Raw genomic sequence first — 25,388 nt, 5'->3', positions numbered from 1 at the left:
TTACAAAGACTATGGATGAAGACTAAAGACTTACTAGGAAATCTATATAATTAATATTGTTCACTTTAGAATGCATGTTATGTGGATTACGTTCCAATTCAACTAGCATATTCAATATAAAAATGCATAAATGATCTATCTTTATTGATTTCTTAGCAAGGAGGATACATAAGAGAGAGAGAGAGATTTGAATGTTTGCATTTCATCAGTATACAATAATATAACGCATTGACATTATGTTCAAATGTAACTTTACAATATACAAAACTTGTGGATATCAAAATCACGATTGAGAATAGTGCATAAATTTGTCAAAGGGTATACTTGTACAAGATCCAAAAAGTTTTGTGTGTATACCAAAAACCATAACAATAACATACTTAGTCCGATGACCATCAACCTATCAAAATGTGTGAGATTAGCTAAGAGGAGGTAGTGGGCTATCTAAAATTAATTAGATCAGTCTACCAAAAGTTATGACATGGTTAGCTAGAAGGCCTAGAATGTCATATCCAACTCACATTATAGCATCGTAAAAGATATGATGGCTTGGAATTAACGGAGCAATCTACGAAAAAACTCTTATTTGACTTTTTTGCATCTCGTATTGCATTCAACAAATTGCCAAACATCTCATCAACATCGTGTAAGCCCATTGAGTCCATTCCAATTGCAATCATGTCTTCTTCTTTCATGCCATTAGTTACTTCAAGGAGCTATACATGCAATATTACAAGTAAAAGAATAAGTTAGTTAATTTTTTCATAATAAAAACCACATGGTCACAAGTAAAATACACACCAAAAAAGCTTGAATCAAGCACTTGCATAATAATTTTTCTAGAAGTACTTGAGTTACTTAATACGTACCTTGCTTGAAGTACATGTTTTCGTTTTATGCTTTGCCACCATCTTCTTTGCATGATTCTCCTATTTAACAACATACATTTGTATATTAGCATTAATGTTAAGTCCAAATTTTGATCCCATTAGAGATCAATATCAATTGCTAAGGAAATGCGGTTGAATACTTTACCTTTTCAAAGAGAGTATCGTGTTTGTATCTAGATGGAATCTTTATTGGCCTAGCTAGAAGATCGTGATTTTGGCATTATCTATATAACATTTAACCATAGTGTAATGCATTAGTAATTATTCATGTTTTGGTCCATCTCCGCTCTCAAACACTCAAGTAATTGGTGACCTATATATACTATATTAAAAGCATGATATACAAAAAATTAACATTATGCTAGGTATCATACATCACTCTCCATGAGATTGTCTTGATTGTCCTTGACGGTTGGCATATTTGAGTTTGAAATCTCACTTAATGCCTACAAAGCAAGTAACCCCAAAACAAACAAAAGTATGCAAATATTTAACAATTATATATATATTACTCACTATGGTTTATTGACAAGAAATTACCTTTCTCTTTCTTGGTAAAATTTCATTCCCTTGCTTCATAAGATGGTTACCCTTGATCTTATTTTTCTATCAAGAAAACAAGCATGCTAAAGAAAAATTTATAGCAAGATTAATCATGAAAATTTTTTTAGTTACCACTTACCATCATAGTATTGAGACTCACAATTTTTTTCTTTCCATTTTCTTGGATAGATGTTTGATCAACCTATGCCATATGTTAAAAAATAAGTGTCTCTAGTAATTGCAATGATAATTACATGCATAAAATGAGAGTAGAGAGAGAGGAAAACCAAATTGTTTCTTGCATCTATAGATTTTTTATAAGGTCATGTGTGTATGCATGCGTAAGTGTGTGTGCATATATATATATATATATATATATATATATATATATATATAGATAATAGAGAGAGAGAGAGAGGTCATGTGTGTGTATAAATAGAGAAAGAGGAGTGATCATCTTAGTAGTGTTTTGAGAGTACTTGATTGAGAGAGAAAGAGAAAGAGAGAGAGAGAGAGAGAGAGAGAGAGAGAGAGAGGTCATACGTGTGAGTGTATGTGTATTCGTAAATAGAGAGAGAGAGAGAGAGAGAGAGAGAGAGAGAGAGAGGTCATATGTGTGAGTGTATGTGTGTTTGTAAATAGAGAGAGAGAGAGAGAGAGAGAGAGAGAGAGGTCATATGTGTGAGTGTGTGTATAAATAGAGAAAAAGAGTAAGTTAAAAAAAAAGTATTTATGTGTGTAAATAGAGAAAGAGTGGAAAGATCATCTTACTAGTGTTTTGAGAGTACTCAAATCCATGTCCTTATCTTCTTCTTCTCTCACAACATAGTTGCATGCATCCACATGGTCTTTGGTCTATTTCATTTCACATTAGCATGACAAGAAGAGTGAATTCTATGAAGCTAAAACTAATTTTATTTTGAAGAAAAGAATTGAGCATATTTACTATTTTGCTTGTGGTCTCCAAGTCATCAACCATGTTGACATTAACTTCATTGTGATTAATCAAATCAAGGACATTTCCATCACCTTTACATGCACTACCATGATGGTTTTCAACCTATTTCATCACAACAATAATGTCTTCAAAGAAAGTCAAATATACTAAAGCAAGTAACTTGCGTATAATATTGTCACAATAATTAAAGCAATGTGTGATTTAAATGGTGTAGTAGTGCCATTTCATTTTTCCCAACACTTTTGAACTTAAGATTTTCAATTTACAAATATCATACATAAAAATCATACCTTCAAAAGCAAGCAAACATAAGGTGATAAATCTTACATGAGATTTAGGCTCATTCGCGTTCATTGAGATGTATGACTCCTCCAAAGCATTGTCTCCTACTTTCTTATCCTCTTGGGGTGCAAAGACATATAGCTCATCCAAAGAGTCTTCTGTGGTCTCTCCATGATCTTCTTTATGTATAGATACAAAGTTTTTGTGATTGCCAAGGGTTGTATCCTATCATTAAAAGAACACAAATCAATATGAACTTAATCAAAGGAAAGCATTTTGTAAAAAATATAAACTCAAGAGAAGATCTTACTAGCAATCATGAGTTACTATGTTCTAAAAATAATAACTTTTTCATGTAGTTGGAGATAGAGAATATGAGAGAGAGAGAGAGAGAGAGAGAGAGAGAGAGAGAGAGAGTTATCTTACCAATTCTCTATGGATGCCCTCTAAAACAATGGGATCATCTTTCTTTGATAGTAAACTATATGGAGCCCCATAGATATTGTTTGTCACCTCGACCCCTTCCACTTGTTCCTCATAAAGGATATTTGGATCACAATCAATTAGTTTAAGCCTCTATGAAAGGACATAAATCAATAGATTAGTTTTAAAGTATTCAATTAATTAGATCAATGAAGAAAACCTTAAATCCTTTAGCATGCATATTTTAATACCTCATTTGAAATCTCCTCTCCAATTTTCCCCTTCAAAAAATCAACCATAGAGGTACCTTCAAATTCATCCAATGAGCTATCGCGGTTTGGAGATGTATACCCATTATGCATTTCATCATCCTACATATGCGACATCAATGCAACATAATAGTAACATATAATGACCTTAGAAAAGCCAAAATTCAAAAAAGAATTCTCTTGTGTTTACCATTCCACATCCCATAAAGCTTTTCTTTCTTAGTATAGCATATATAGATGGAATGGAAATTATGTCACCCTACATATCGATTGCATAAAGTTAAAACATAAGTCTCAAAAAAGCATTCAAGAATTCAAAAACATAGGTTCATATACTTACAATTTTGAGAGCGCAAACGCGTTTGTTGGTTTGACCCGGAAGTAGCAAGCATGAAAATAAGGGGTTCTCCTTTTGCAAATCAACAACTTCAACTTCCCAAAGGTCAAATGATGGTGTTGAGAAGGCTTTTAGAAAGATTCCAATGCCAAAAAGTGTGAAGTCTTCATGTAGATTAGGACTTTCGACCATATTGGAATCCCATTCTACAACTTGTGATGGAACTTCATGAATGCTTCCATACAACTCCACATGAGATGGATAATGTCTTTGCCGATTTGCATCTAAAGATATGTTACCTTTCATGAATGCACCACAAAAAGAAGATCTTTCAACATGCAAACGGAAATTCTTTTTTGGATTCCTTTGTGCATGACGCCATTCCAAAACCTTTTCATAAACATCCTTTGCCTCCCATGCAAATTCCCCATAATCCCCAAATTTCAAAGGAAGCAACAATTTCACATTTTTTTCGATTTGCTCAAGCAAAGCTTTTGCATCTTTGGGACTTTTACGAAGATTGACTTGGGCAAAAGCATCCCTCCCAAGCTCTCCGAACCCATCTTCAAACCATTTTCTAATCTCACGCATGCTATCATTATATAATTTGTGTTGCTCATCCCAAAACCTCTTTAAGAAAGCTTTTCCCCTAATTGGAAATAAATGTTTTACACTTGATGGATGAAAAATGCGTTCGTAGGTTACCGGAATGGCATCCGGATGGACTTCTTTGGAATTTGCCTTGCGACTTGTTGAATTTGCATTGCTTTCTTGATGTCTTCTCACCATTGGTTCGTTTATTGGTCGTGAAGGAGTCTTTTCAAGTTGCAAGATTTATTTGCTCCACCCCAAAAGCATGTTTCAATCCGAAAAAGACGTTAAGCCAAGCTCTTTCCAACCTTCGGAAGCCATATACAAAAGCGCTTTGCCATTGATACCACTAGAAGAAATCATTTGAGAATAATTGTTCGATGTGCAAAACTCCTCCACAAATTGCACTACTTTTGAGTTGTCCCATGACATGATTGCCTTGGCATCCTCAATATTTTCCAACCTGCAATTGCAAAAAAACACAATAGAAATAGTTTAATTAATTCCCCCTTCTCCCTCTCCCTCTCCCTCTCTCTCTCTCTCTCTCTCTCTCTCTCTTGCATTAACCTGTTTAATTTTTAATGAATCATGCATGCTTTTTTACTTTAATCACCTCTCTGCCATAGCAATCTTTGGCGCTGTGTGTGGATGGAAGATGAGGCCGATTCGCCACGATCATTAAAGATCAGCCACCACAGCTAGCTGAGACAAGAACACACTGTGTGCGACCCCACCCTTTTCGTTGGCAAATCAAATGATTGAATCGAAGGACGTTGGCGTTAACCATGCAATGGAAGGTAATTTCCGCTCAGCTGCTACGCCTGGGACACAGCTGTGCGCGCCGTCACGACCCAGTAGCTGCCTTCAGAAGCAGGCTTGCAGCTAGACGTTACTGAAAGTATTTGAGCTCGCCAGCCTGTTCGGCTGCACTAAGAGTGCGAGGCCTGGGGGCGCTTAGTGCTGGCGGTGGATAGTGCAGGTGCACTCAGGTGACTAGCAGAGGCAACTAGCCCATGAGCTGAGCGCAGCTAATGACCTGGCCTGCAGCTCACTGTCGGAAATTAATCGTCAATGCGCCAAGCGGATGATCAGCGCCTGCCGGCCATAATCAGTTAATTAACCAGCTGGCAAATATTGCAAAAAGTAGAAACTTGCGCGCAGGTCTCCTGGCATGGGCAGTGGCGCGCGCGAGAGAACCAGGGAGACCACAGGGGGAGAGAGAGAGGGGGGGGGGGGGGGGGGGGGGCAGAGGGGGGTGTGCACGAGTCATGATGAGAAGCTAGCGCTGATTGGTACCACGTGGATCTGTAGCCTAAGAGAGGGGAGAGCAGATCGGTGCATCATGGCTGGGAGAGAGCTTTAATTTCAACGATCTTCAATCAAAGGCTTGCAAGAGTTGTTTTGTACCTACCCACAACCCAATATTCGAAAAAGGTTTGCCTCAGCTTAGCCTCGTGCCGGTTAAAAACTAAACAAGCTAATAAAATATTGAACCCTACAAAGACAATAGCAATGGCAAAGAAGCCTGCACCCAATACTTTTGTTGGGAACGAGAGGACCAACATGGCGTGCGATGGAGTGGAGTGCTGGAAGTCAAGTGATCCACATGTCGCCAGGAGTTACAAAGTTAATGATAGAGAAATTTGGTGCATTATTAAAACATGATTCTGATGCTTTTCAACGCGAGCACAACTTAGGGATAGCATTCCGGGAGAAGAGCACCACACATTTTACTAATTTTAATTAATATCATCGCAGTGCTAATAAAAAGGATCATAGATCGAGGGGAAGTAGAATCACTCAAACAATAGAGAAATCAGAGAGTTTCCTTGGTTGACATGTATGCCAAGTTGTTGAGTGCCTTGTGGAAACAATAGACAATCAATGAGTAGGAGAAGGTTCCTTATGAGCAGTGCCGGTCAATAAGTTTGAACACTTATTAAGATCTTCGATGAATTTTCATCTCGATGCTAATATCTTGGACTCGATTGTTTGCATGATATGCAATGTTGGGTAGGGCCAAGAGGATTGAGGCCCATTAAGAGAGGTTGACATGCTTGGGGATGGAAAATGATCAAGGTGTGATGGTAATATATATTGCATGCCAAGTGTAGTGATCTTGGATTAGATTGATTGCACAATATGCCAGGTTGAGGAAAATTTTTAATTGGGTTGTCGATCTCTTGGACTAGATTTTATTGTACTTATGCCATATTGGGTAGGGCCAAGAGGGTTTGGGCTATTCTCAATGAATGTCACTCTCAATTTGATGAGAAACTGTTGCGCGAACGATTGAGGAGAAAATAAGCACCAATAAGCATGAAGTTCTTGGGTAGGCTTGATAACTATGAAAAAGTAGTATGGACTTCATGTATGGAACGTTGTCAAATTGAAACATCACTGAGGTGTTATGAGGACTTTAGGTGTATGGTATGCTGGAAAAGAGACTTTTTTTAAAAAGAAAATTTACCAAAATACCCCTTTAATTCGTGGAAATTTCCAAAATACCCTTCAAATTTCAAAAATTCCTAAAACACGCTTGTATCTGTTTTGGTCAAATTGTTCAAGCTTTATTTTTGTTTTGAATTTTGACAATTGAGATCCATTTTTTAATGCTTAGTATATAATTTTTCACAAAGTAACTCGCAAAAAAAGGCGATTATGTCTAAAAACAATGAAGCGATTCATCTCCAAAGCCCACATAAAGGAATCAAATTCTAGTTTTAGCATCTTGTATTGATAGACAATCCCTCTTCGTATGAAAAGCTACAAAACCGCTTATCATTAGAGAAATTTAATCTTACGGCGAGCGGTATTTTGGGAATTTTGGAAAATTTGAAGGGCATTTTGGGAATTCATGACAAAATATTGGGGGTACTTTATGAATTTTCATAAATTAGAGAAATATTTTGGTAATTTCCTCTTTTTTTCTATCGGATGCAAAACCAGGACCGCTCTCAAAATTCCTCCACCTAAGCTTGCATCTTGAAGTCTTCGGGTAAGTTTTTATCTCGATTAGTATAGCTTGGACTCAATTGATTGCATGATATGAAATGTTGGGTAGGGCGAGGAGGATTTAGGCCCATTGAGAGAGGTTGACATGCTTGGGGATGGAAAATGATCAAGGTGTGATGGCCATATATTGCATGCCAAGTGTAGTGAGGGTTTGGGCCAAGAGGGTTTGGGCTATTCTCAATGAATGTCACTCTCAATTTGATGAGAAACTGTTGTGCGAACGATTGAGGAGAAAATAAGCTCCAATAAGCATGAAGTTCTTTGGTAGGCTTGATAACTATGAAAAAGACGTATGCACTTCATGTATGGAACGTTGTCAAATTGAACATCACTGAGGTGTTATGAGGACTTTAGGTGTATGGTATGCTGAAAAAGAGACTCTTTTTTTATTGGGAAATTTACCAAAATACCCCTCTAATTTGTGGAAATTCTCAAAATACCCTTCAAATTTTAAAAATTCCTAAAACACGCTTGTATCTATTTTGGTCGGATTGTTCAAGATTTATTCCTTTTTTTATTTGACAGGTTGGGTAGAACCAAGAGGATTTAGGGCATTTTACTATTTTTAATTAATAACATCGGAGTGCTACTAAAAAGGATCATAGAGGGGGAAGAATCAATGAAACAAGAGAGAAGTCAAAGAAGTCAAGGTGTGATGGTTGTAGTGATCTTATATTAGGGTGATTGCACAATATGCCAGGTTTCTTCGACTAGATTTATTACACGTATGCTAGATTGGGTAGGGCCAAGAGGGTTTGGGCTATTTCAATGAATGTCACTCTGAATTTGATGAGAAATTATTGCATGGACGAAAACATCATTGAGGTGTTATGAGGGCTTTAGGTGTAATATGGTATCCCGGGAAAGAGACTCTAGGTTTTCTTTTATCAAATGCGAAACCAGGACCGCTCTCAAAATTCCTTCACCTAGGCCTGCATCTTGAAGTCTTCGGATAAGTTTTTATCTCGATTGTCGTAGCTTGGACTTGATTGATTGCATGAAATGCCATGTTGGGTAGAACCATGAGGATTTAGGGTATTTTTTGTAACATTTAATGCACTAGTAGCTTGTGTGTAGCGAAAATTGATGACATAGTGAGCATTTCATTAAGAACAAGTTTCTGATGAGCATAGAGAGAGTACTTAATTTGAGAAAGCAACCTAGCAATTTACATCTAGCTAATTTGGCATTGGCAATACTTTCCCATATTAAATGATCAGTTTAACATGAAAAAAATCATTTGGGAGAATTAGATATTAGAATCTCACTTTGAATTAGTGATCTTGGATTAATTTGATTGCTATGCTAGGTTAGTGACGTTTTAAAATGAGTACATATTGAGCATATTTTGGCTCGAGGGGTGCACTAGTTCAAATGAAGGGGTATTTTTATCCCCTTTGCTTTAGTTTTCCAAAGACAAGAGGAATATATATATATATACGTAGGTTGTGACTTATGGGTATATCTATTCAAAATTCTCAAAAACACACATCGTTGTCATGTTATTGCAATCCCATTATGGAGCTTAACCTAGTGCATTCACTTGTGACTTCACCTTTCCTTCCTTGAATTTGTTTGTATACTTTTTGCTGGATTCAATATGAGAGCACCTCCCAACTGCAATTAGGGTACCCATGCTTGCATCTTGAAAGTTCTAAAATGTTTTTCTTAGATGCAATATGACATGGGCATGTTCTTGTTGGCCATTTTGAAGGAAATGTTGCCTGTCAGATGCATACAATGATGGGAATGACATCTCTTGGAGTCTATTGGTCGCGGGATACATGCCACCACAAGAGCAGGGCCAAGCAATTGTAGGCCATTTTTAGTTGAACAGGGGTGGAGCCAGGAAGCTTTGGGTTGTTTTCAACTGATGCAAATCGACGGCATCCCTCCAAATGCAACGACCTATGCTTTTGTCTTGAAGGCATGTGACACTACACAAGACGCACATATGGGCAACAAAATTCACAATGATATTTTTAGACCAGGTTGTTAACGTTAATGTTAACGTGGTGAGTTATAGTGTTTTAAAAAAATGACTGTCAAAAAGTTAGGCCGGACTCTGGTTTTCGTTTTTTCTCATCGCGCAGGAGCTGCTGGACGATGTCTGATCTGCGCGCGTGCATTGAGTGATTTACTGGTCTGCAATTCTGGTGCCAGCGTCAGCTATCTCCAGTGGTCAGTTGCAGCGCAAATCTTGGCGTGGCGCATATTGGTCTGCAACCTGAGGCACGTTATTCTTCTCCGTTCAGACAATCTAAGGCTTGGGAAGCTGAGAAGTCCTTTGAAGTTTTCTTGAATTAGCTCTGTTGAATTTGGGTTTTTTCCAGCATCGTGATTAGGGGTGAGTCTTTGATTAATTTCAAGCTAATGTCTATTGGTCCAGAGAACTATGTCATTGACCGCCAACCTATTGTGACATCTATCGAGAGAGTGTGACTGCCTCAAATATGGTGAAGGCCTTGCATTGTTGCGGCTTCCAAGCTTCTCAAAATCTGCATATTGCCTTTTGTTGGTGCTAGAAGGTTTCGGGACACAACTCTAAGGTGCCAGATCTTGTCATTCTAGTCTCTTTTTGAATGGTTTTCTTGCTTTTGTCATCGCTACGAGCAATTTTCAATTATAGTCGATCACTTGCTTTGTATCATTGCGTTTTTGTCCCATCAACAAGCTGAGTATGGTAGCTTTTGCTAACTGAAATCAATATTGTAGAGTTAATTAAACAACTTGTAGCGTGTCACAAATCTGGGTGTCAGTTGGTCTTGGTCATCCTCGGTAACTGTCATGTCTAGCCGTTGCTTGTAAACAAAGCTTTTGTAGAAAACACGCCTATTTTCATTAGCCCATGAATAGTAGTCTGATTTTTCTGTATGTCTTGCATAGTACGACCCTAAAACCTCACTGGACATTATAAAAATGTTTGAGAGCTTCTTGGCTTGCTGCTTTGTAGCATATAGTGAAGCCCCCACTTGACATTTGTCGCAAATAGGCCCTACCCATAAGGGCCATACTTGCAATGAATGCATTCAAAGAATGGCATTTGGAGCCAAGTGTGCATGTTATACATGTCCTCAGATTGGCCAAGTCTAATAGGTCAATTTTAATGTGAGGAATGGCGTTTAGATACTAGTACCTAGACTACATAATGATTATGTACTTGCTTGGTTGGATCTCTTAAAATTCATCGTTTGGTAATTTTCAGTCAACACCGCTAATGGATCCCAATGAGAAGGAATTGGATTCGGATCTTCTAGATTGTGTGATTCGAATCCAATCATTATGTGATCAACATCGGACATCTGTAAAATTTCAAGATGATCTCTTGAGGATTCTCTTTGAAGGTTTAGATCCAAATGTTGGAAAGAGAACAGTGACATCCCCTGAGAAGAAGTGCTTGGCATCGCTCTTGGTTTGTAAGCCAAGCAATTGGAATGGACGAGTAGGGGAAAAACAAATTCCATGCAACTTTTCTCAGTTGTTACGCATGTACAAAGAGAAAGGCATGGTCACCCCTCAAGAATGGAAGCTTTGTGTTGGCACTGAGGATACTTCGCATGGACCTCAAGTGTTTGAGCCTAGCATGGAGGATGCATACGAGGGTGTTGTTCTAAAGTGTAGATGTAGTATGGAAGGCAATTCTTCAACTTTGCAACGTGATTGTAGTATGTGCTGTGCAAAATGTCCCCAATGTAGGAAGCCAAGAAAAGAAATGATATCATTTCAATATACCTCCTTTATAGATCAATTGCAATTGATATGTGGCAGTGAGTCATTTTGCCATGATTTTCTCGCCGTGTGGAGAGAGAGAGCACAGTGGCTTGGAAGAGAAACATGTGACTATCCATCACATATTAATGAGTTTTGGGATGGGGAAAAGACAAGAATGTACCAAGATTTTTGGAATCCAGATGTGCATTGGGAGGCGCCGGTGATTTGCAATAATGAATGTTGCAAACACTCGTACAAGGCTTTTCCAGAAGACTTAAGAAGTCCTGAGCTACTATCAGGATGGAGAGAGAATCTCCAAGAGTATCGATTCAAATGCTCAAAGTGTTTTAAGGATATTCATTCTCAACGAAGAATGATATAGGTACATTTTTTTACATCTTTAGCAATGCATATTTGTATTTTGACTATTTGCATGCACTTTTGGTTAACTCAATGATTTTAAAAAAAAAAAAAACAAAGGGAGATCCGCGCAATTTCGCTCTTATGCTACATTGGGATGGCTTTCAAGCCGCCTCTACAACGGTAAAAGATAGTGATGTGGTTGAAATAGTGGTGCTAAATGGGGGTAAAAGATCAATTGTGGGATCTTTGCCCGTATTATTTTTACCCCTCTCGCATAGGGACTTGGAGAGAAAGCATAGTGACATCCTTAACGCTTTCTTACATCCCTTATTTCTTGATCTAGAAAGATCTTTTTTGGAGGGTTTTGATGTGAACTATGCTTACCTTGCGAATGACATTAGTAACAAAATACAAGGTGGAAGAGTGACATTGAGGAGCATGCTTATGCTATGCACAGGAGACCATCCTGCACAGTGTAAGCTAGGACAGGTTAAAGATGGAGGGATGAGTTTCTGTAGACGGGATATTCCAAAGGAAACACTTGTGAATGACCGCTATGTCTATGATGCAAATCGATATCAACGTCGATATCCTCCGAAAAAACGGCATGCCGAGGACATGTGGAATAGCATAAGACAATCCAAAAGATGCATGACAAAGGAGAGAAAGGAGGAAGTCCTTAGAGATGGAGGCCTATCCGGTGAATCTAAATTGTGGAGGCTTTTTCATTTATATGGGTTTGATATTTCCAAGGACTTGGTTTATGATGCGATGCATGTTTTGTCTTTGAACTTATTTCAAAAGTTTATAAGGAAGTTGATGTCTGAAGCCGCAACGTCTATGAAGAAAGAGATTGATAAGGCCGTGAAAGAAGTAGAGAAAGTAATTCCCAAAGCTATTGTGAATAGCGGAAGGTGGCCCCGTAATCCTTCTCGCCATTACAAGATGTTCAAAGCAGAGGAATGCCAAAAGTTCATTCAGTGGTGCTTACCTCATATCTTGAATGTGGTTCATGGCATTTCAAAAGAGGACGTTGTCATTGGGAAATTATTGATTGATATTTCACACATGTTTTTTGAGTGCACAAGACGGAAGGGTTGGACAAAGAATGACATTGAAGTTTGTCGTTCTCTCTTTCTTTCATGGCGCATCTTATCGGAGGAATGGGAGGGGCCAAATAGCTCTTCTTTAGAGCATGTTGCAGGTTTGTTCTTACTTCTTGGCATTTTATTGTGGTTTACAATTTTGAGTTGAAACAATCAATAAACATTTTGTTATCTGTTCTTTTTTATAGGGAACGGTGAACTTCTTGATGATATCTTGAGACATGGATCTTACGATTGCTTTTGGTGCTTTTCATTTGAGAGGAGCATTTCAGGCTTCTTGAGTATACATACCAACAACAAGGCAAATGAGATGTCATACACGAAGTTTCATAGTCGCCACTTGTTTACAAGGGTATGGAAACAATGAGTACCGAGAACGACGAAACAAGGTGCTTCGACAGAGATCAGATGTTTGTACATTCTTTTTTGGTTCTTCCGGAGGGTAATGAAGATGGAGATTATCCGAAGGAATGTGAAGATTGACATAAAAGATGCATTATGCGAGCTTGATCGGAGCGAAAAGCGCAAGATGCATGGAATGCATGCTGTAGAATTCTCCCAAGAATTTGCAAGCATCTAATAGACAAAAAGGGTATTGTAGTTGGTGGCAATAAGAAAAATTCTTTACACTCAGCACATTCGAGAAGGAGTGATTGCTAGCCATCTATAATTGGGTGCAACCTTCATCAAACACTTTAGAGACAATCCGTTATGGTGGTGTAATATGTTCAAAGGCCTTTTGGCATGAATGTAGGTATGCAATAGGTGATTATGTGGTTTTGGAAGACCAACCTTCTCAACCAAGTAGATCGGAAGAGATCGTATGGAGAGGACATTTGAAGAAGTTATTTCTTCATGAACAAGGGGGGGAGATTGAATTATTTATGACTGTAGAGACTTTGTTGCAAAGAGATTTTATAATGGATGAGGTGACAAGGATGCCTTTGGTGCATAGAAGCGAGAAGGCTAACACCATGCTTATCATAAGGCCGTTTGTTTGGGTAAAGCATAAGTTTTTTTGGCTAAGATCTACCATCACTGAAATGGATATTATGTATGAGCTGAGTGGGCATAAGGTTCGCAGCAGATTGGTGTGTCCGGGGCAGCCAGGTTGTGTTCCACCATGGCCAGAGCCGGGGGATCTTGTACTTGCATTCTATACCGATTCTGAGATGAGAGAAGCTTTTGTCGTAGAAGTCGACAACCATAACAAAAAAGCTATGCTCTTTTGGGCTCATGATCACCATGCGAGTGCTTTATGGTTTGATTGGAATTTGATTGTCTGTGTGCTTCCGAGCTCTTCTACCGAGGTACTTTTCAATGTACGTATTTTTTCTTCCTTGGCTCATATTTTGAATATGCAATTAACTTTATAATTGTTTCTTTTTTTAAGGTGGCAAGAGATGAGAATCTTAATGCATAGCAAGGATAAATCTGGACATGAGGCTAGTGATGTTCTCTCAACAACAACCAAATCGTTGTACTTTTTGTTCAATGGTTTTGCCTCAATTGGTCCACACCATGGGACGATCTTGGGTCCCATGAAGTTGGCTTTGAAGTCTTAGGTCCCATGCAGTCTATACAATGGGTTTGCATGACGACAGGGTAACTAGTTAGTAATGGGTTTTCAATGGAGGTTTCTTTGCAGTAACAAGAGCTCTATGTTGGGCCCTTGTTGTGGCTTTGTATTTTGGTCGCTACTGTTCTTGTGATACAGTTTTGATATCTTTTCATCATATGAGTTTTTTATGCTTTGAGTTGTAGTCCTGCATGGGATAATGGGAAAGGATGTATATTCTAGAGAACCTTCAAATTTGTGGAATTGTAGCTTGCATTGAATCGATATGGTGAGGTGTCTTTGTGCTGCTTTTCCTTCAACTTGAGGAAGCATTGTTAATGAATAGTAATCAAGCATCAACAAGGTCAAATTCCGATAAAATCGACAACAATGCTATGGAGGAGGATGTCTTCTAGCCTCAGCTGTGGGAGTTGCACCTCCTCTCTGAAGCGAGCTTGGAAGATTTTAACCGCGCAATGTCAGACCCTTGTGTTGGTGTCACAGGTCCCAGGGTTTTCTCAACGATCCGCCCAATGTTTTCAGCCTCCACCAGCAATCAACGTTTTCAACCACTAACACCAGCGTTTTCAATTCCCAATCTTAGCCTCGTGAGAACTCGCATCCTTTGGTTGCAGATCCTCCCCAGGTTTCCCATCTACTACCAGATCAGCCTAGCGTTTCAGATTCAACAGACCTCAATCAGCCTTTTGCAATTTTAGCCCAGATCAGGCAGTGTTTTTCATTTCAGCCCTAGTCCGGCGAAGCGGTTGTAGACACAGGCCGCGGTACCGCCACAGCAGAGCAAGCAGGCACCCACAAGTCAGTGTTTTCTCAACGATCAGCCCAATGTTTTCAACCTCCAGCAATGAGCGTTTTCAGCCACTACCACCAGCGTTTTCAATTCCCAGTCTTAGCCTCGCGATAACTTGCATCCTTTGGTTGAAGATTGTCACGTGACACATCTAACCCTAAACCCTAGCGTTTTGCATTTGCAGAACAACCGGCGACAGCAGAAGACTATTTCAGTTCAACGTTTTTGAATCTGCATCATACCCCAGCGTTTTGCAGATTCACCGCGACGGAACATCAAGAACCACCAGCGTTTTCAGTTTTCAGCCTTTAGCACTCCCAGAACAACCCCCGAATCTCGCAGCTCTCACCTTCCCGTAGCAGATCCTCGCCGCACGGTCAGATCCCGCGCAGTTTGCAGTTTCAGCCCGGAAAACGCAGATTTCAGCATCCGCGTTTTGAGCGCGTCGTCGTCGCATTGTCGTCATCGACATCGTCACCGACATTGAGTCAGAATTCAGCAGATAAAGATTTGCAGATTTCAGCCAGTAGCGTTTTCAGATTTCAGCCCGTCTCGTCGTCGTCCTCATCGTCGTCGACATCGTCGGCAAGTCCAAGCATTCGATGTCGGCAAGTCCAAGCATTGTAGAGATTTGTGCCATAGAGAGTGGGGCCTTCGGAGGAGGGTTTTACAATGTCTCTGGTGTCGTATTCTCTTCTCTATCTCTCAGTCTCATACACTTTCACGCACAGTGTCCATTCACTTTGTTTGTGTCCATTGCACTCTCTCATTCAGAACGGAAGGCTCTCCCTTCCATAAGAACAAAATGAACCTTGAGCATAGTTCGGAGCACTCATTTTGGGCAAAGTTCAAACATTCATTCCGCTGCACCTTACACAGATCCTCGCCAGATTCCCTATCTAGTACTAGACTCGCCAAATTCCCCATCTAGTACTAGATTCAGCAGACCTCAATCAACGTTTTGCAATTTCAGTCCAAATCAGCCAACGTTTTTTATTTCAGACCTAGCCCCGCGAAGCGGTTGCTGATCCAGGTCGCGGTACCGGCACAATAGAGTAAGCAGGCACCCACAGGTCCCAGCGTCTTCTCACCAATGAGCCCAACGTTTTCAGCCTCCAACAATCAGCGTTTTCAGCCACTACCACCAGCGTTTTCAGTTCCCAGTCTTAGCCTCGCGAGAACCTGCATCCTTTGGTTGTAGATCCTCGCCAGATTCCCCATCTAGTTCTAGATCAGTCTAGCAGACCTCAATCAGTGTTTTGCAATTTCAACCCAAATCAGCCAGTGTTCTTCATTTCAGCCCTAGCCCGACGAAGCAGTTTGCAGATCCAGGCCACGGTACCGCCACAGTAGCAGATCCATAGCAGAGCATCTAGAGTTTTCAGTTTTCAGCCTTGACGTCGTTGTCATTGACACCATCGTCGTCATCGTCGTCGACATCATCATCATCATCGTAGATCCCATCTTGACGACGACACCTTCGTCATCGCAGATCCCTATCTTGACGACGATACCTTTGTCATCGTCATCGCAGTGTTGGACTTGACGATGATACCATCGTCATCATCGTCACAGTCACCATTGTCATTGTTGTCGTTGTCATCAGCGATATCATCATCATCGACATAGACTAGCAGGACCCGTCGTCGACATCACCGTCTTTGACATAGAACCGTCGTCGACTTCACCGTCATCGACTTTATTGTCGTCGACAAAGATCCTTAGTACCTTGTCGTTGACTTCATTGTCTTCGACATAGACCTCGTCTCGACCTCACTATCTTTGACACAGAACATTTTGTTGACATCTTTGCTTTCGATTATAAGCCAAATATACTATTGTGGCATTTACGCATCAGGTAAGTTTGGGTTTTTTTCCCAATAAAATGTTAATGTTGTGGTATTTTCTCTTCCAGTAAGTTGTGCTCGATATCATGATGCATCACTGCATAAAACATAACCGTAATGTTGAAGTAGTGCATCAAATGTGTATAACCAAAGTGGTTTAATGCTTATGTATATTGTGGAAGTCTACCAAGGATTGTACTCCATTGGTAAGGTACTTTCAACGTTTCATGGAAGGTGAGGATGGGAAGAATTGTCGAAGAATGGTCGATTCTTTGTAGGTGAAAAATTGGTTTTTTGAAGATGAAAAAGGATTGTATTGTGTACGGATTTTATTGTGGTATTCTCAGAAGAGAATAGTTGTGGTTCTTGGGTTGTATCCTTCTTATTAGTCGTGGTTGATGGAAATTTCTTTAGCAATAGCTCCAGTGGGAGCAGCTTGTTGTCGTAGGTTGTAAGGTGGTTAAACAATGTGGAAGTGTTCTCTACATCAAGTTATGTAATGATTGCAAGTCTCTTTTTTGTGCGATGATGTTTAATGGTATGGTGAAGTGCTTTTGGGGTGCATGATCTACAAAATCTTCTTTTTGTATAGCAAATTTTGAAAGAAAAAGTGTGGTTGTTGTGGTTATTGTTGCTTCCTCACTCATAATGATTTGTGCTTGGTTAGTAGGATGTTTAAAAAGTTAAATTGGGTTTGATGGTTCCAAGAGCTTTCAGTCGATCCAAAGAATTGATGATACCATGAGCTAAAGTTTATGTGTTCTTAAACATGTGTGATAGGTTATTAAACTTATACAAAAGAAAAGTTGAGAGCTTTGAAAGCTTGTGTCAGCTAATTCTTTACTTTTGTTTTTGTTAATGTGAAGCATTTTTATGATTTAATAGAGGCTTAAATTCGTACATGAGCAAATATATGTTGCATGTGTTTTTGTGGTGCTTGAATAGTTTCCTTATGCATCATCTCACAAGATATTATGCTTTTTGGTTTCTTTCATGGTTCTAACATCGTTCTCAACATTATTTCTCGGTGAGTTTATGACAATGCAGATTAAGTGAATGGAAGAAAACTCGCACCACAAGGCCCATTGGAGTTTTCAACCCAACATATTGTAAACAACATACTTCAATCTAATAGAGCGAAATTGCTCTGAAACTTGATAAATGTAACTCATAAGTTTTGATATATTGTGGCAGTAAGTAGATTGTGGGGTTTTTCCTTGTTTTCCGAAGGGTTTTTTTTCTCACAGTTACAGATTTTCATCAAATAGGGCTTTCAAAGTTATGTTTAGAGAATTGCTAGCAAAGCTATATAAAAAAGCATTGCATGCATAGCTTTGAGAGCTTTTAGTCTCCTCTACATAGACACCACCTTTGGGGATATGTAACTGCATCTTGCTTTGTCTCTCACACCTTTGATTTTGAACAATTTAGGGAGATTTTAGCATTGAATAATTGGTTTATGAAAACTATGTTGCTTTTAAATATGAAGCTAAGCATTTTGTCAATTGAATGGTGATTGTTTAGACTTTGCATTAGTGACATCTCGTGTATTGAATGTTCATAATGACTAGATACTTTTTTTAATAAACCAACTTTTGTTTTTTGTGGTAGGAAGCATAAAAGAGAAAAGGTGTTTGAGAAAGAGTTCTTTTTGAAAATATCAACCAAGGTGTTTGAGGTCTTCTTTGTAATAACAATTAATCATTGCCTTTTTTTTTCTAGTGTATTGGTTGACATTTGAATTAATAGTAGATTTGAAAGGTTTGATGTACAACCAAGTCGGATCATTGTTACTATGGAAATGTTTTGGTTAGATTTCTATTTTCTATTGGGTGAATTTTACATCATTAGACTATGTAAATTGTATGCATTATTGCTTCATATGATTTAAATTAATGACTACTTTGATATGGTGATCAATATAAATGCTTCACTAAAATACAAGTGAGTTATCATCGCAAAGTTCAAAGATATTTGTTGCTATATAAAGTAGTACAAGGGTTTTTGAAGGTGGTTATTGATTGCATGATTGTTTAAATATAATTTGAAAATTTGTGACATTTTACCTTTCTTTTCGAAAATCAATGAAAATGTGGCAATTAAGTTTTCTTAATGCTTTCATGTAAATAACTTATGTAAGGCTTGTCTTTAGTCATGGATTTTGTCTATTAAAGTCATATTAAGAGATTTCATTGTTTTCAAGTAAAGATGGTGCAAAATCTTTAAATTATGATCTTAGAAAAATGTAAATTTTTGTGCTTGTAGCGTCTTCAAGTGTGATATAATAAGGACATCAACACAAATGTATGAAAGAACAATTGCATGTTGATATGTTCAAAAATAAAAATATACAATTTGATAATTTAAAAATCGCAACCTAATAGTTAGGAATCATTGTTCCCAATATATGAATAGTAAGATCCCTCTATTAATCTTAACTAAGATGGAACACTCATTATGGAAAGTCATGGATTTGGTGGTTCATTTTAATGAGAGCATATCTACATTCTCTCTCTCTCTCTCTCTCTACTATGGTAGATTGCTTATCCCACTTTTCTTTAAGGTAATAAGTTTTGAGTACAAAACTTGTTGGATAGGTCATGTGGGTCTTTTGGAATTGTTCCTAAGATGTTAAACTCTCTCTCTCTCTCTCTCTCTCTCTCTCTCTCTCTCTCTCTCTCTCTCTCTCATGCACAAAATATGTGATCCCTCTTATCATAATAAAGTTATGCTTAAGTTTTTGTACGAAGATAGTGGTATTTAATGATGAGTTTTACCAAAGATAGTAGATGTGCAAGGAACCTTTTTCTCTTTGGAGCAAGCTATTAGTACTTGTGTGAGCATGAAGGGTTCTTTAGAGAAGTAGGTTTGTGCTAGGTTTTCATGGTAAGGTGGTTGAAGAGGAGCTTGAGATGCTTGTTGGTTAAAAATAGTAGGTGGTTGATGTGGCGATTAAAAAGTAGCAAATGATTGATGTGGAAATGAAAAACTACCATGCGACTCATTTGGCAAACCAAAAATATGATAAGGTTGAAACAATGCTTTAAAACAGTAACTTATGGAACACTAGCATCTCATGCAAGGTAGGACGATACCTAGGAGTTGGATAATCCTCAATTGGCAGAGAATGCATGGAACGTGGACACACGGACACTCTCAACATGGCAGGAACTAGAAACATATTCAAGTAGTTCTTGCATTGAATGTACTATTTATGTGTTTGTGTGGGTGTGCGTTTGGGGGGGGGGGGGGGGTGGGTGTGCGGGGCGGGGCGGATAGCTTTAACGTCTTCTATAGGTTGTACGTTAAGTGAAAATATTATGGGAAAAAAATAATTATCACCTTCAAAAGGGTGGGAAAAAAAAACCCACATGGAATGTAACAAACTTGGACACTCCAAGTCAAGAATCAACCGCGACAGCACCAAATAACCACTTCAAAACAATTCACAGATCACAATAGATTTGCACTGGCCCAGCGGAGTTCCGTGCCTAGAGATATTGGCCCCAAAGACTGGCGCCCCTTTCGGTATTTCTTTTTGTATTAATCAATCATCAAAGTACAAGAGAGCGGTTAGGGTTTCACTCTCAGACTTTGCGTCCAGATGCTCTGAGAAGTGAGGCCCTCACCACTAATTTAAAGGTTACAAGGGATGCTCAAAAGCAGAGCCCCAAAAGCTTTTAAAATCAAAAGCATCAGTTCTCTCTCTCTTGAGAGTCTTTTCTCTTTTTTTTATAAAATCAAACATTCCCACGTGGGACATGCAAGAGGGTGATACTTTCCCTCTAGATAAAAGGGAAATTTGTTTCAATCTAACTTTCCCGGTGTAGTGTAAATATCCCACATTCAAAAAAATAATCCTAGGAGGGAAGATTCTATTCCCTTCAAGGGACTCATATTCCCACAATTATCCACTCTAGGGATTTTTAGTACTATCAAGGGAATTTCATATCCCCATAAATTATTCACTCTAGGGAATTTGAGTATCAAATGGGAAACAAAGAGGGAATGTAATATCCCTTGTGGTAATATCAAGTGGGAAAGATTCCAAAGTTTCTTGTGTTGAGGAGGTTGAGAGAGCTACATAAGGGAAAGTGGCTGAGATGCTGCAGATTGAGATGGCCGCCAGGGCTTGAAGGTGGGCTTGCAGAGGTGGTTGCCGGCAAGGGGGTCTGTGGAGGCCTTCGCATATTTTAGTAGATGAAGGTGGTAGCCGCCCATTAGCCAATTGTTTTTGCCATCAATTGTTGTTGACGACTGAGGACAGGAAATTATAGCAGAGAGAGACTGCCTATGTTGTTGAGGAGGTGGGAGTCTGGCAATCCGCAAGAGAGTGTGGGTGGTAGCATAAGCAAGAGGCTTGAAAGGCCCGACCAGTGGAATGAAGAAAAAAATAACGCCATCATGTTATGTTTTGCAATCAAGTATGTGTTGTCAAGCCGGTCGGGTATGAGCATGGGCAATAGTTGTTAGCCGATCGGGTCTTCGTGTGTACGTTAAATAGGGGATAGGGGTGCTGTGAAATCATTGGGCTATAGAGAGGCAATCATATTATGTGATGGATGTTTTTCCATTTCTCCCTTTCCATCTTGTGGTGCCCCCACTGAGGATGACACTGATTGCTCAAGTGATGGCGTGGTTCAATAACATGGTGTCACATTGTGAGTTAGTGTTCTCGGATGAGCAAGATGCTGAAGATTGGATGTCAGATGTGGAGCTCTAGATGTTGTCGATGTGAATGGTGATCGATGAAGCCAAGTCAAGGGCTGTGCCGTTGGTGATGCGAGGGAAGGCCAAAGCTTGGTTCAAGGGATTGGAAGTTCCCAATCGGCAGTCAAAGCTGGTTCGAGCTCGGTTTATCCAAGACTTCAAGAAGAGGATTTCTCCTGCAGAAGTGGGTGAAAAATTGAAGGTTTTGAAGCAAGATGTAAGCGGTGAGTTTACAATCTTTTTAAAGCAATTTGAAGACATTTGGCAGCGCATAGAAGCTGCTACCCAGTCTTGAGGAAACGACTACTTGAAGTTAGAGAGGTTTTTGGAGTGCTTACATCCTAAGATTAGAGAGAAGGTCGAGCTTGCCGATATGGAAAGTTATGCAAACCTTGTCTGCTTAGCCAAGATAAAGAGCTAGAAAGAAAAGAAGAAGCTGGAGATGGGTTTGTTGAAGCCGACAGACTATGGATATAGCTCGACAACGCAGTTGCATCATGCCATGAAGCCAAAGGGGAGTTCAAGCGTCAACGAGGTAGTTGCTTCATCGTTGGTAAGCCGTTTCGGTTCTTTGTTTCAATTTGTGCCTCCAATTTGGTGTGTTGCTGTACAAGGGTTTGTTAGCCTGGCTAGCAAGGATGTCGTCGTAGCTGAAGTGTGTATGCATGAAGGATCAAATGAAGATGTGAAAAGCTCACAGGACAAGCTTGAAGTTGTTGGCAAAGTGATGGTCGAAGCTATGCATCAAGAAGCTAGCCAGAGGGGTTGGGCAACCTTGCCTTGCTGATGGTGCTGAAGAGCAGCAGTGCATTCCAGAAGGTGTTGGCGATGTCGACCTACTTAGAAAATGAGATAATAGATGGCTTTCTTTCTCGCTTAGTAGATGATATGGTCGTAGAAGAAGTCCTTGAAGAGCAGGTTAATGTTCAAGCAAGGGTGGTCGAGCAATCCGATTTGCTCTCGCATGAAGTAGTTGAAGATGAAGCATCAAAGGCTATGGTGGATGAAGATTGGCATGGTGAGTCAGGTATGGAGTGTATGCCATTTGAAGGTCCTACAACAGAGGGTATTCTTGGAAAACAGGTAGGTTTGGCTATGCAAGAATCAGCGGTAGTGGAAGACAGGTTGCCAAAGGTGGGTGTTATGCTATGGATGGACATGATTTTGCAAGTTGCTTTACAGGTAGTTTTGCACAGTTTGCAAAGCTCTCTTGATGAGGGGTCTGCTATGGAGATCTCTTTAGCAGGTGAGAGAATAATCATGTGTGGTGCAGATTCTTTTTAGGTTGGTGATCAGGTTCATTCAGTGTACAAAGCCGGCATATGGATACATGTTGAAAGTTTATGCTATGCCAAGCTGCACGAGAGGATTCTTTTTGGGTTTATAGATGCAAAAAAAAGGTTGATTATGCATGTACTACAGACGGATGGCTGTGCTCAATGCCATGTATTTGATCCTGACTGAGTTTGCAAGTATCACAGTTGGGAGCCCCTACGGCTTTCCATTTGATCCGGGGGTATTCTACAACTGATAAAATCTCTCTCTCTCTCTCTCTCTCTCTATCTGTCTACTACTTATGTACATACTAAGTGTTAGTCTTCTAATATGCAATCACACCTTATCTAAATAATACAATAGTTGAGCATGATTGCTCAATAGAGGGGTGGGCAATGATGGTGCCACTCTCAACCCAGGGACATGCAAGAAGCAGGTACATAAAGAGTAGGTGCAAGATGTCACAGTGCTTGGATATCTGTTTGATGCAAGGTACATTATGCATTGTAAGGATATGTAAGTCAGATATGACATGTAGGAGGTTAATGGTAGTTTTCAAGCTTTGATAGCCGCTGACTTTGTAAGGGTTGGAGTTTGATAACTATCTTTCCATATGGAGGTGACATGATATGTATGTAAAATGAATGCTTCAAATTGGCGAGGTCAAGGATTTCTTATACTTGAAGGCACATATTCAATAGATATTTAATTGGGAGCCATGGTAGCTCAAGCTGGTCGATCGTCGTTACGATCATACCTCTCCCGACAAAGATCTCTTCACCCAAGACTCATTTCTTTGGAGTCGGATTTTTTTATAATGTGCGATCGTGAAGCCTTGGAACTTTGTTCTAATGATGCTAAAGCGGGTAGTGTTTTGGATGATCGGAGCCATGCCGATGGTGGAGCTTGGGAGCCGAAGGCATGTAGAGAACTATGTAAGGTTGTGCCATGTTGGAGATCTTATATCATCGACGATCAAGTGCAATCGAAGGTGTGGGAAGTGAGACTAAACAAGAGATTCTTAAGTGTCTGAACATGGAAAAGGAGTCCATGTTAGCTATTTTTAGAGAAGCCAGAATTAACTGGGAGCTAAAAAAAGAAAAATCATTCACTTGCATGGAGGTGGAAAGCGCTACAGTTGCATGGCAAGCCAAGCACGTCGAGTAGGGCTTGGGGATAAGGAGGCAGCATGAGAAGGACGGGTGGATTGGGCAGCCCAGGGACGGGCCTTGGCAAGCAGAGGGGCTCGATCATGAGCAAGAGGAAGGTTGCGAATTGTGGTGGCTCACAGTACAGAAAGGGGCGAGTGGTACCAAGGGGGAGGTTCAGAGAGCTACACGTTGTTTGGAAGCTAGAGAGGGAGGCGTCTCAATGAGTGCACTATAAGTGACCTATTGCGACAGGCTCGCATCCATCAAGGGGTGAAAATGGCTGAAGTGCCGTTGATTGGGGTCGCTCAGAGAAGCAAGAGGAGGCCGCCATGGCAAGAGGGGAAAGGGGGGCCGCATGGTCCAGTTACATAAAAGGGGCAGTCCCCCCAAGGACGGGCCTTGGCGAGCAGAGGAGCTCGATCGTGAGCAAGAGGGAGGTCGCCAATTGTGGTGGCTCAGATTACAGGGAGGGGCCATTGTTGCCAAGAGAGAGGGTGAAGGAAGATGTAAGCGGTGAGTTTACAACCTTTTTACAGCAATTTGAAAATATTTGGCAGCAATTAGAAGCTGCTAGCCAGTCCCGAGCCAGCCACTACTTTAAGTTAGAGAGGTTTTTGGAATGCTTACATCCCAAGATTAACGAGAACGTCAAGCTTTCCGATGTGGAAAGTTATGAAAATGATGAATACTTAACCATGGTAAAGAGCAGGAAAGCAAAGAAGAAGCTGGACATGCGAAGTGTGTATGCATGAAGAAGCAAGTGAAGATGTAGAAATCTCACAGGACAAGCTTGAAGTTGTTGGCAAAGCGATGGTTGAAGCTATGCATGAAGAAGCTAGCCAGGGGGTTGTGCAACCTTGCCCTACTGATCGTGTTGAAGAGCGGACCCACCATAAAATAAGGTAATAAATGGATTTCTTTCTCGCTTAAGAGATGATCATATGGTCGTAGAAGAAGTACTTGAAGAGCATGTTAATGTTCAAGCAACGGTGGTCGAGCAATTGGACTTTCTCTCGCATAAGGTGGTTGAAGATGAAGCATCAAAGGCTATGGTGGACGAAGATTGGCATGGTGACTCAGGTATGGAGTGTATGCCGTTTGAAGGACCTACAACATAGGGTATGCTTGAAAAACAGGTAGGTTTCACTATGCAAGAAGCAACGGTAGTGGAAGACAGGTTGCCAAAGGTGGTTGTTATGCTATTGATGGACATGATTTTGAAAGTTGCTTTACAGGTAGTTTTGCACAGTTTGTAAATCTCTCTTGATGAGGGGTCTGCTATGGAGAGCTCTCTAGCAGGTGAGAGAATAATCATGTGTGGTACAGATGCTTCACAGGTTGGTGTAGAGGTTCATTCAGTGTATGAAGTCGGCGTATGGATACATGTTAAAATTTTATGCTATGCTAAGCTGTACGAGAGGCTTGTTTTTGGGTTTACAGATGCAAAAAAGATTGATTATGCATGTACTATATACAGATGGATGGATGTGCTTAATGCCATGTATTTGATCCTAGCGGAGTTTGTATCACAGTTGGGAGAGCCTATGG

General features: G+C 39.9%; 1 protein-coding gene and 2 pseudogenes across 3 annotated transcripts; all 3 read left to right on the top strand.

Moving 5' to 3' along the window:
- The first annotated feature begins 9,335 nt into the window (after positions 1-9,335).
- Positions 9,336-17,916, top strand: LOC147421380 (uncharacterized). 3 transcript variants are annotated; one of them, XR_015186975.1, is made up of 3 exons: positions 9,336-9,540; positions 9,698-9,857; positions 13,882-14,229. XR_015186975.1 is itself a non-coding variant. In XM_086504465.1 (2 exons), the coding sequence occupies exon 1, from the start codon at positions 11,473-11,475 to the stop codon at positions 12,634-12,636; it is 1,164 nt and encodes a 387-aa protein (XP_086360591.1). In that variant the 3' UTR covers positions 12,637-13,798; positions 13,882-14,229. The 3 variants fall into 3 exon arrangements, 1 of the variants encoding a protein (XP_086360591.1); XR_015186974.1 differs by lacking the exon at positions 13,882-14,229 and adding an exon at positions 17,752-17,916 and having other exon boundaries at positions 9,339-9,540; XM_086504465.1 differs by lacking the exons at positions 9,336-9,540; positions 9,698-9,857 and adding an exon at positions 11,473-13,798.
- On the top strand, positions 12,843-13,875 carry LOC147421381 (uncharacterized; annotated as a pseudogene).
- Positions 17,917-21,334: 3,418 nt separating the features above from the next.
- Positions 21,335-22,698, top strand: LOC147421379 (uncharacterized; annotated as a pseudogene).
- Positions 22,699-25,388: the final 2,690 nt, after the last annotated feature.

The sequence above is a fragment of the Adiantum capillus-veneris genome, chromosome 28 (genome assembly GCF_014529385.1).
Source record: "Adiantum capillus-veneris isolate H3 chromosome 28, ASM1452938v2, whole genome shotgun sequence".
Lineage (NCBI taxonomy): Eukaryota > Viridiplantae > Streptophyta > Polypodiopsida > Polypodiales > Pteridaceae > Adiantum > Adiantum capillus-veneris.
This window is presented reverse-complemented; position numbering and strand designations above follow the sequence as displayed.

Bases quoted from the DNA above. Each gene is read 5' to 3' on its own strand.
- LOC147421380 (XM_086504465.1), top strand. From the start codon at position 11,473: ATGATTTTAAAAAAAAAAAAAACAAAGGGAGATCCGCGCAATTTCGCT.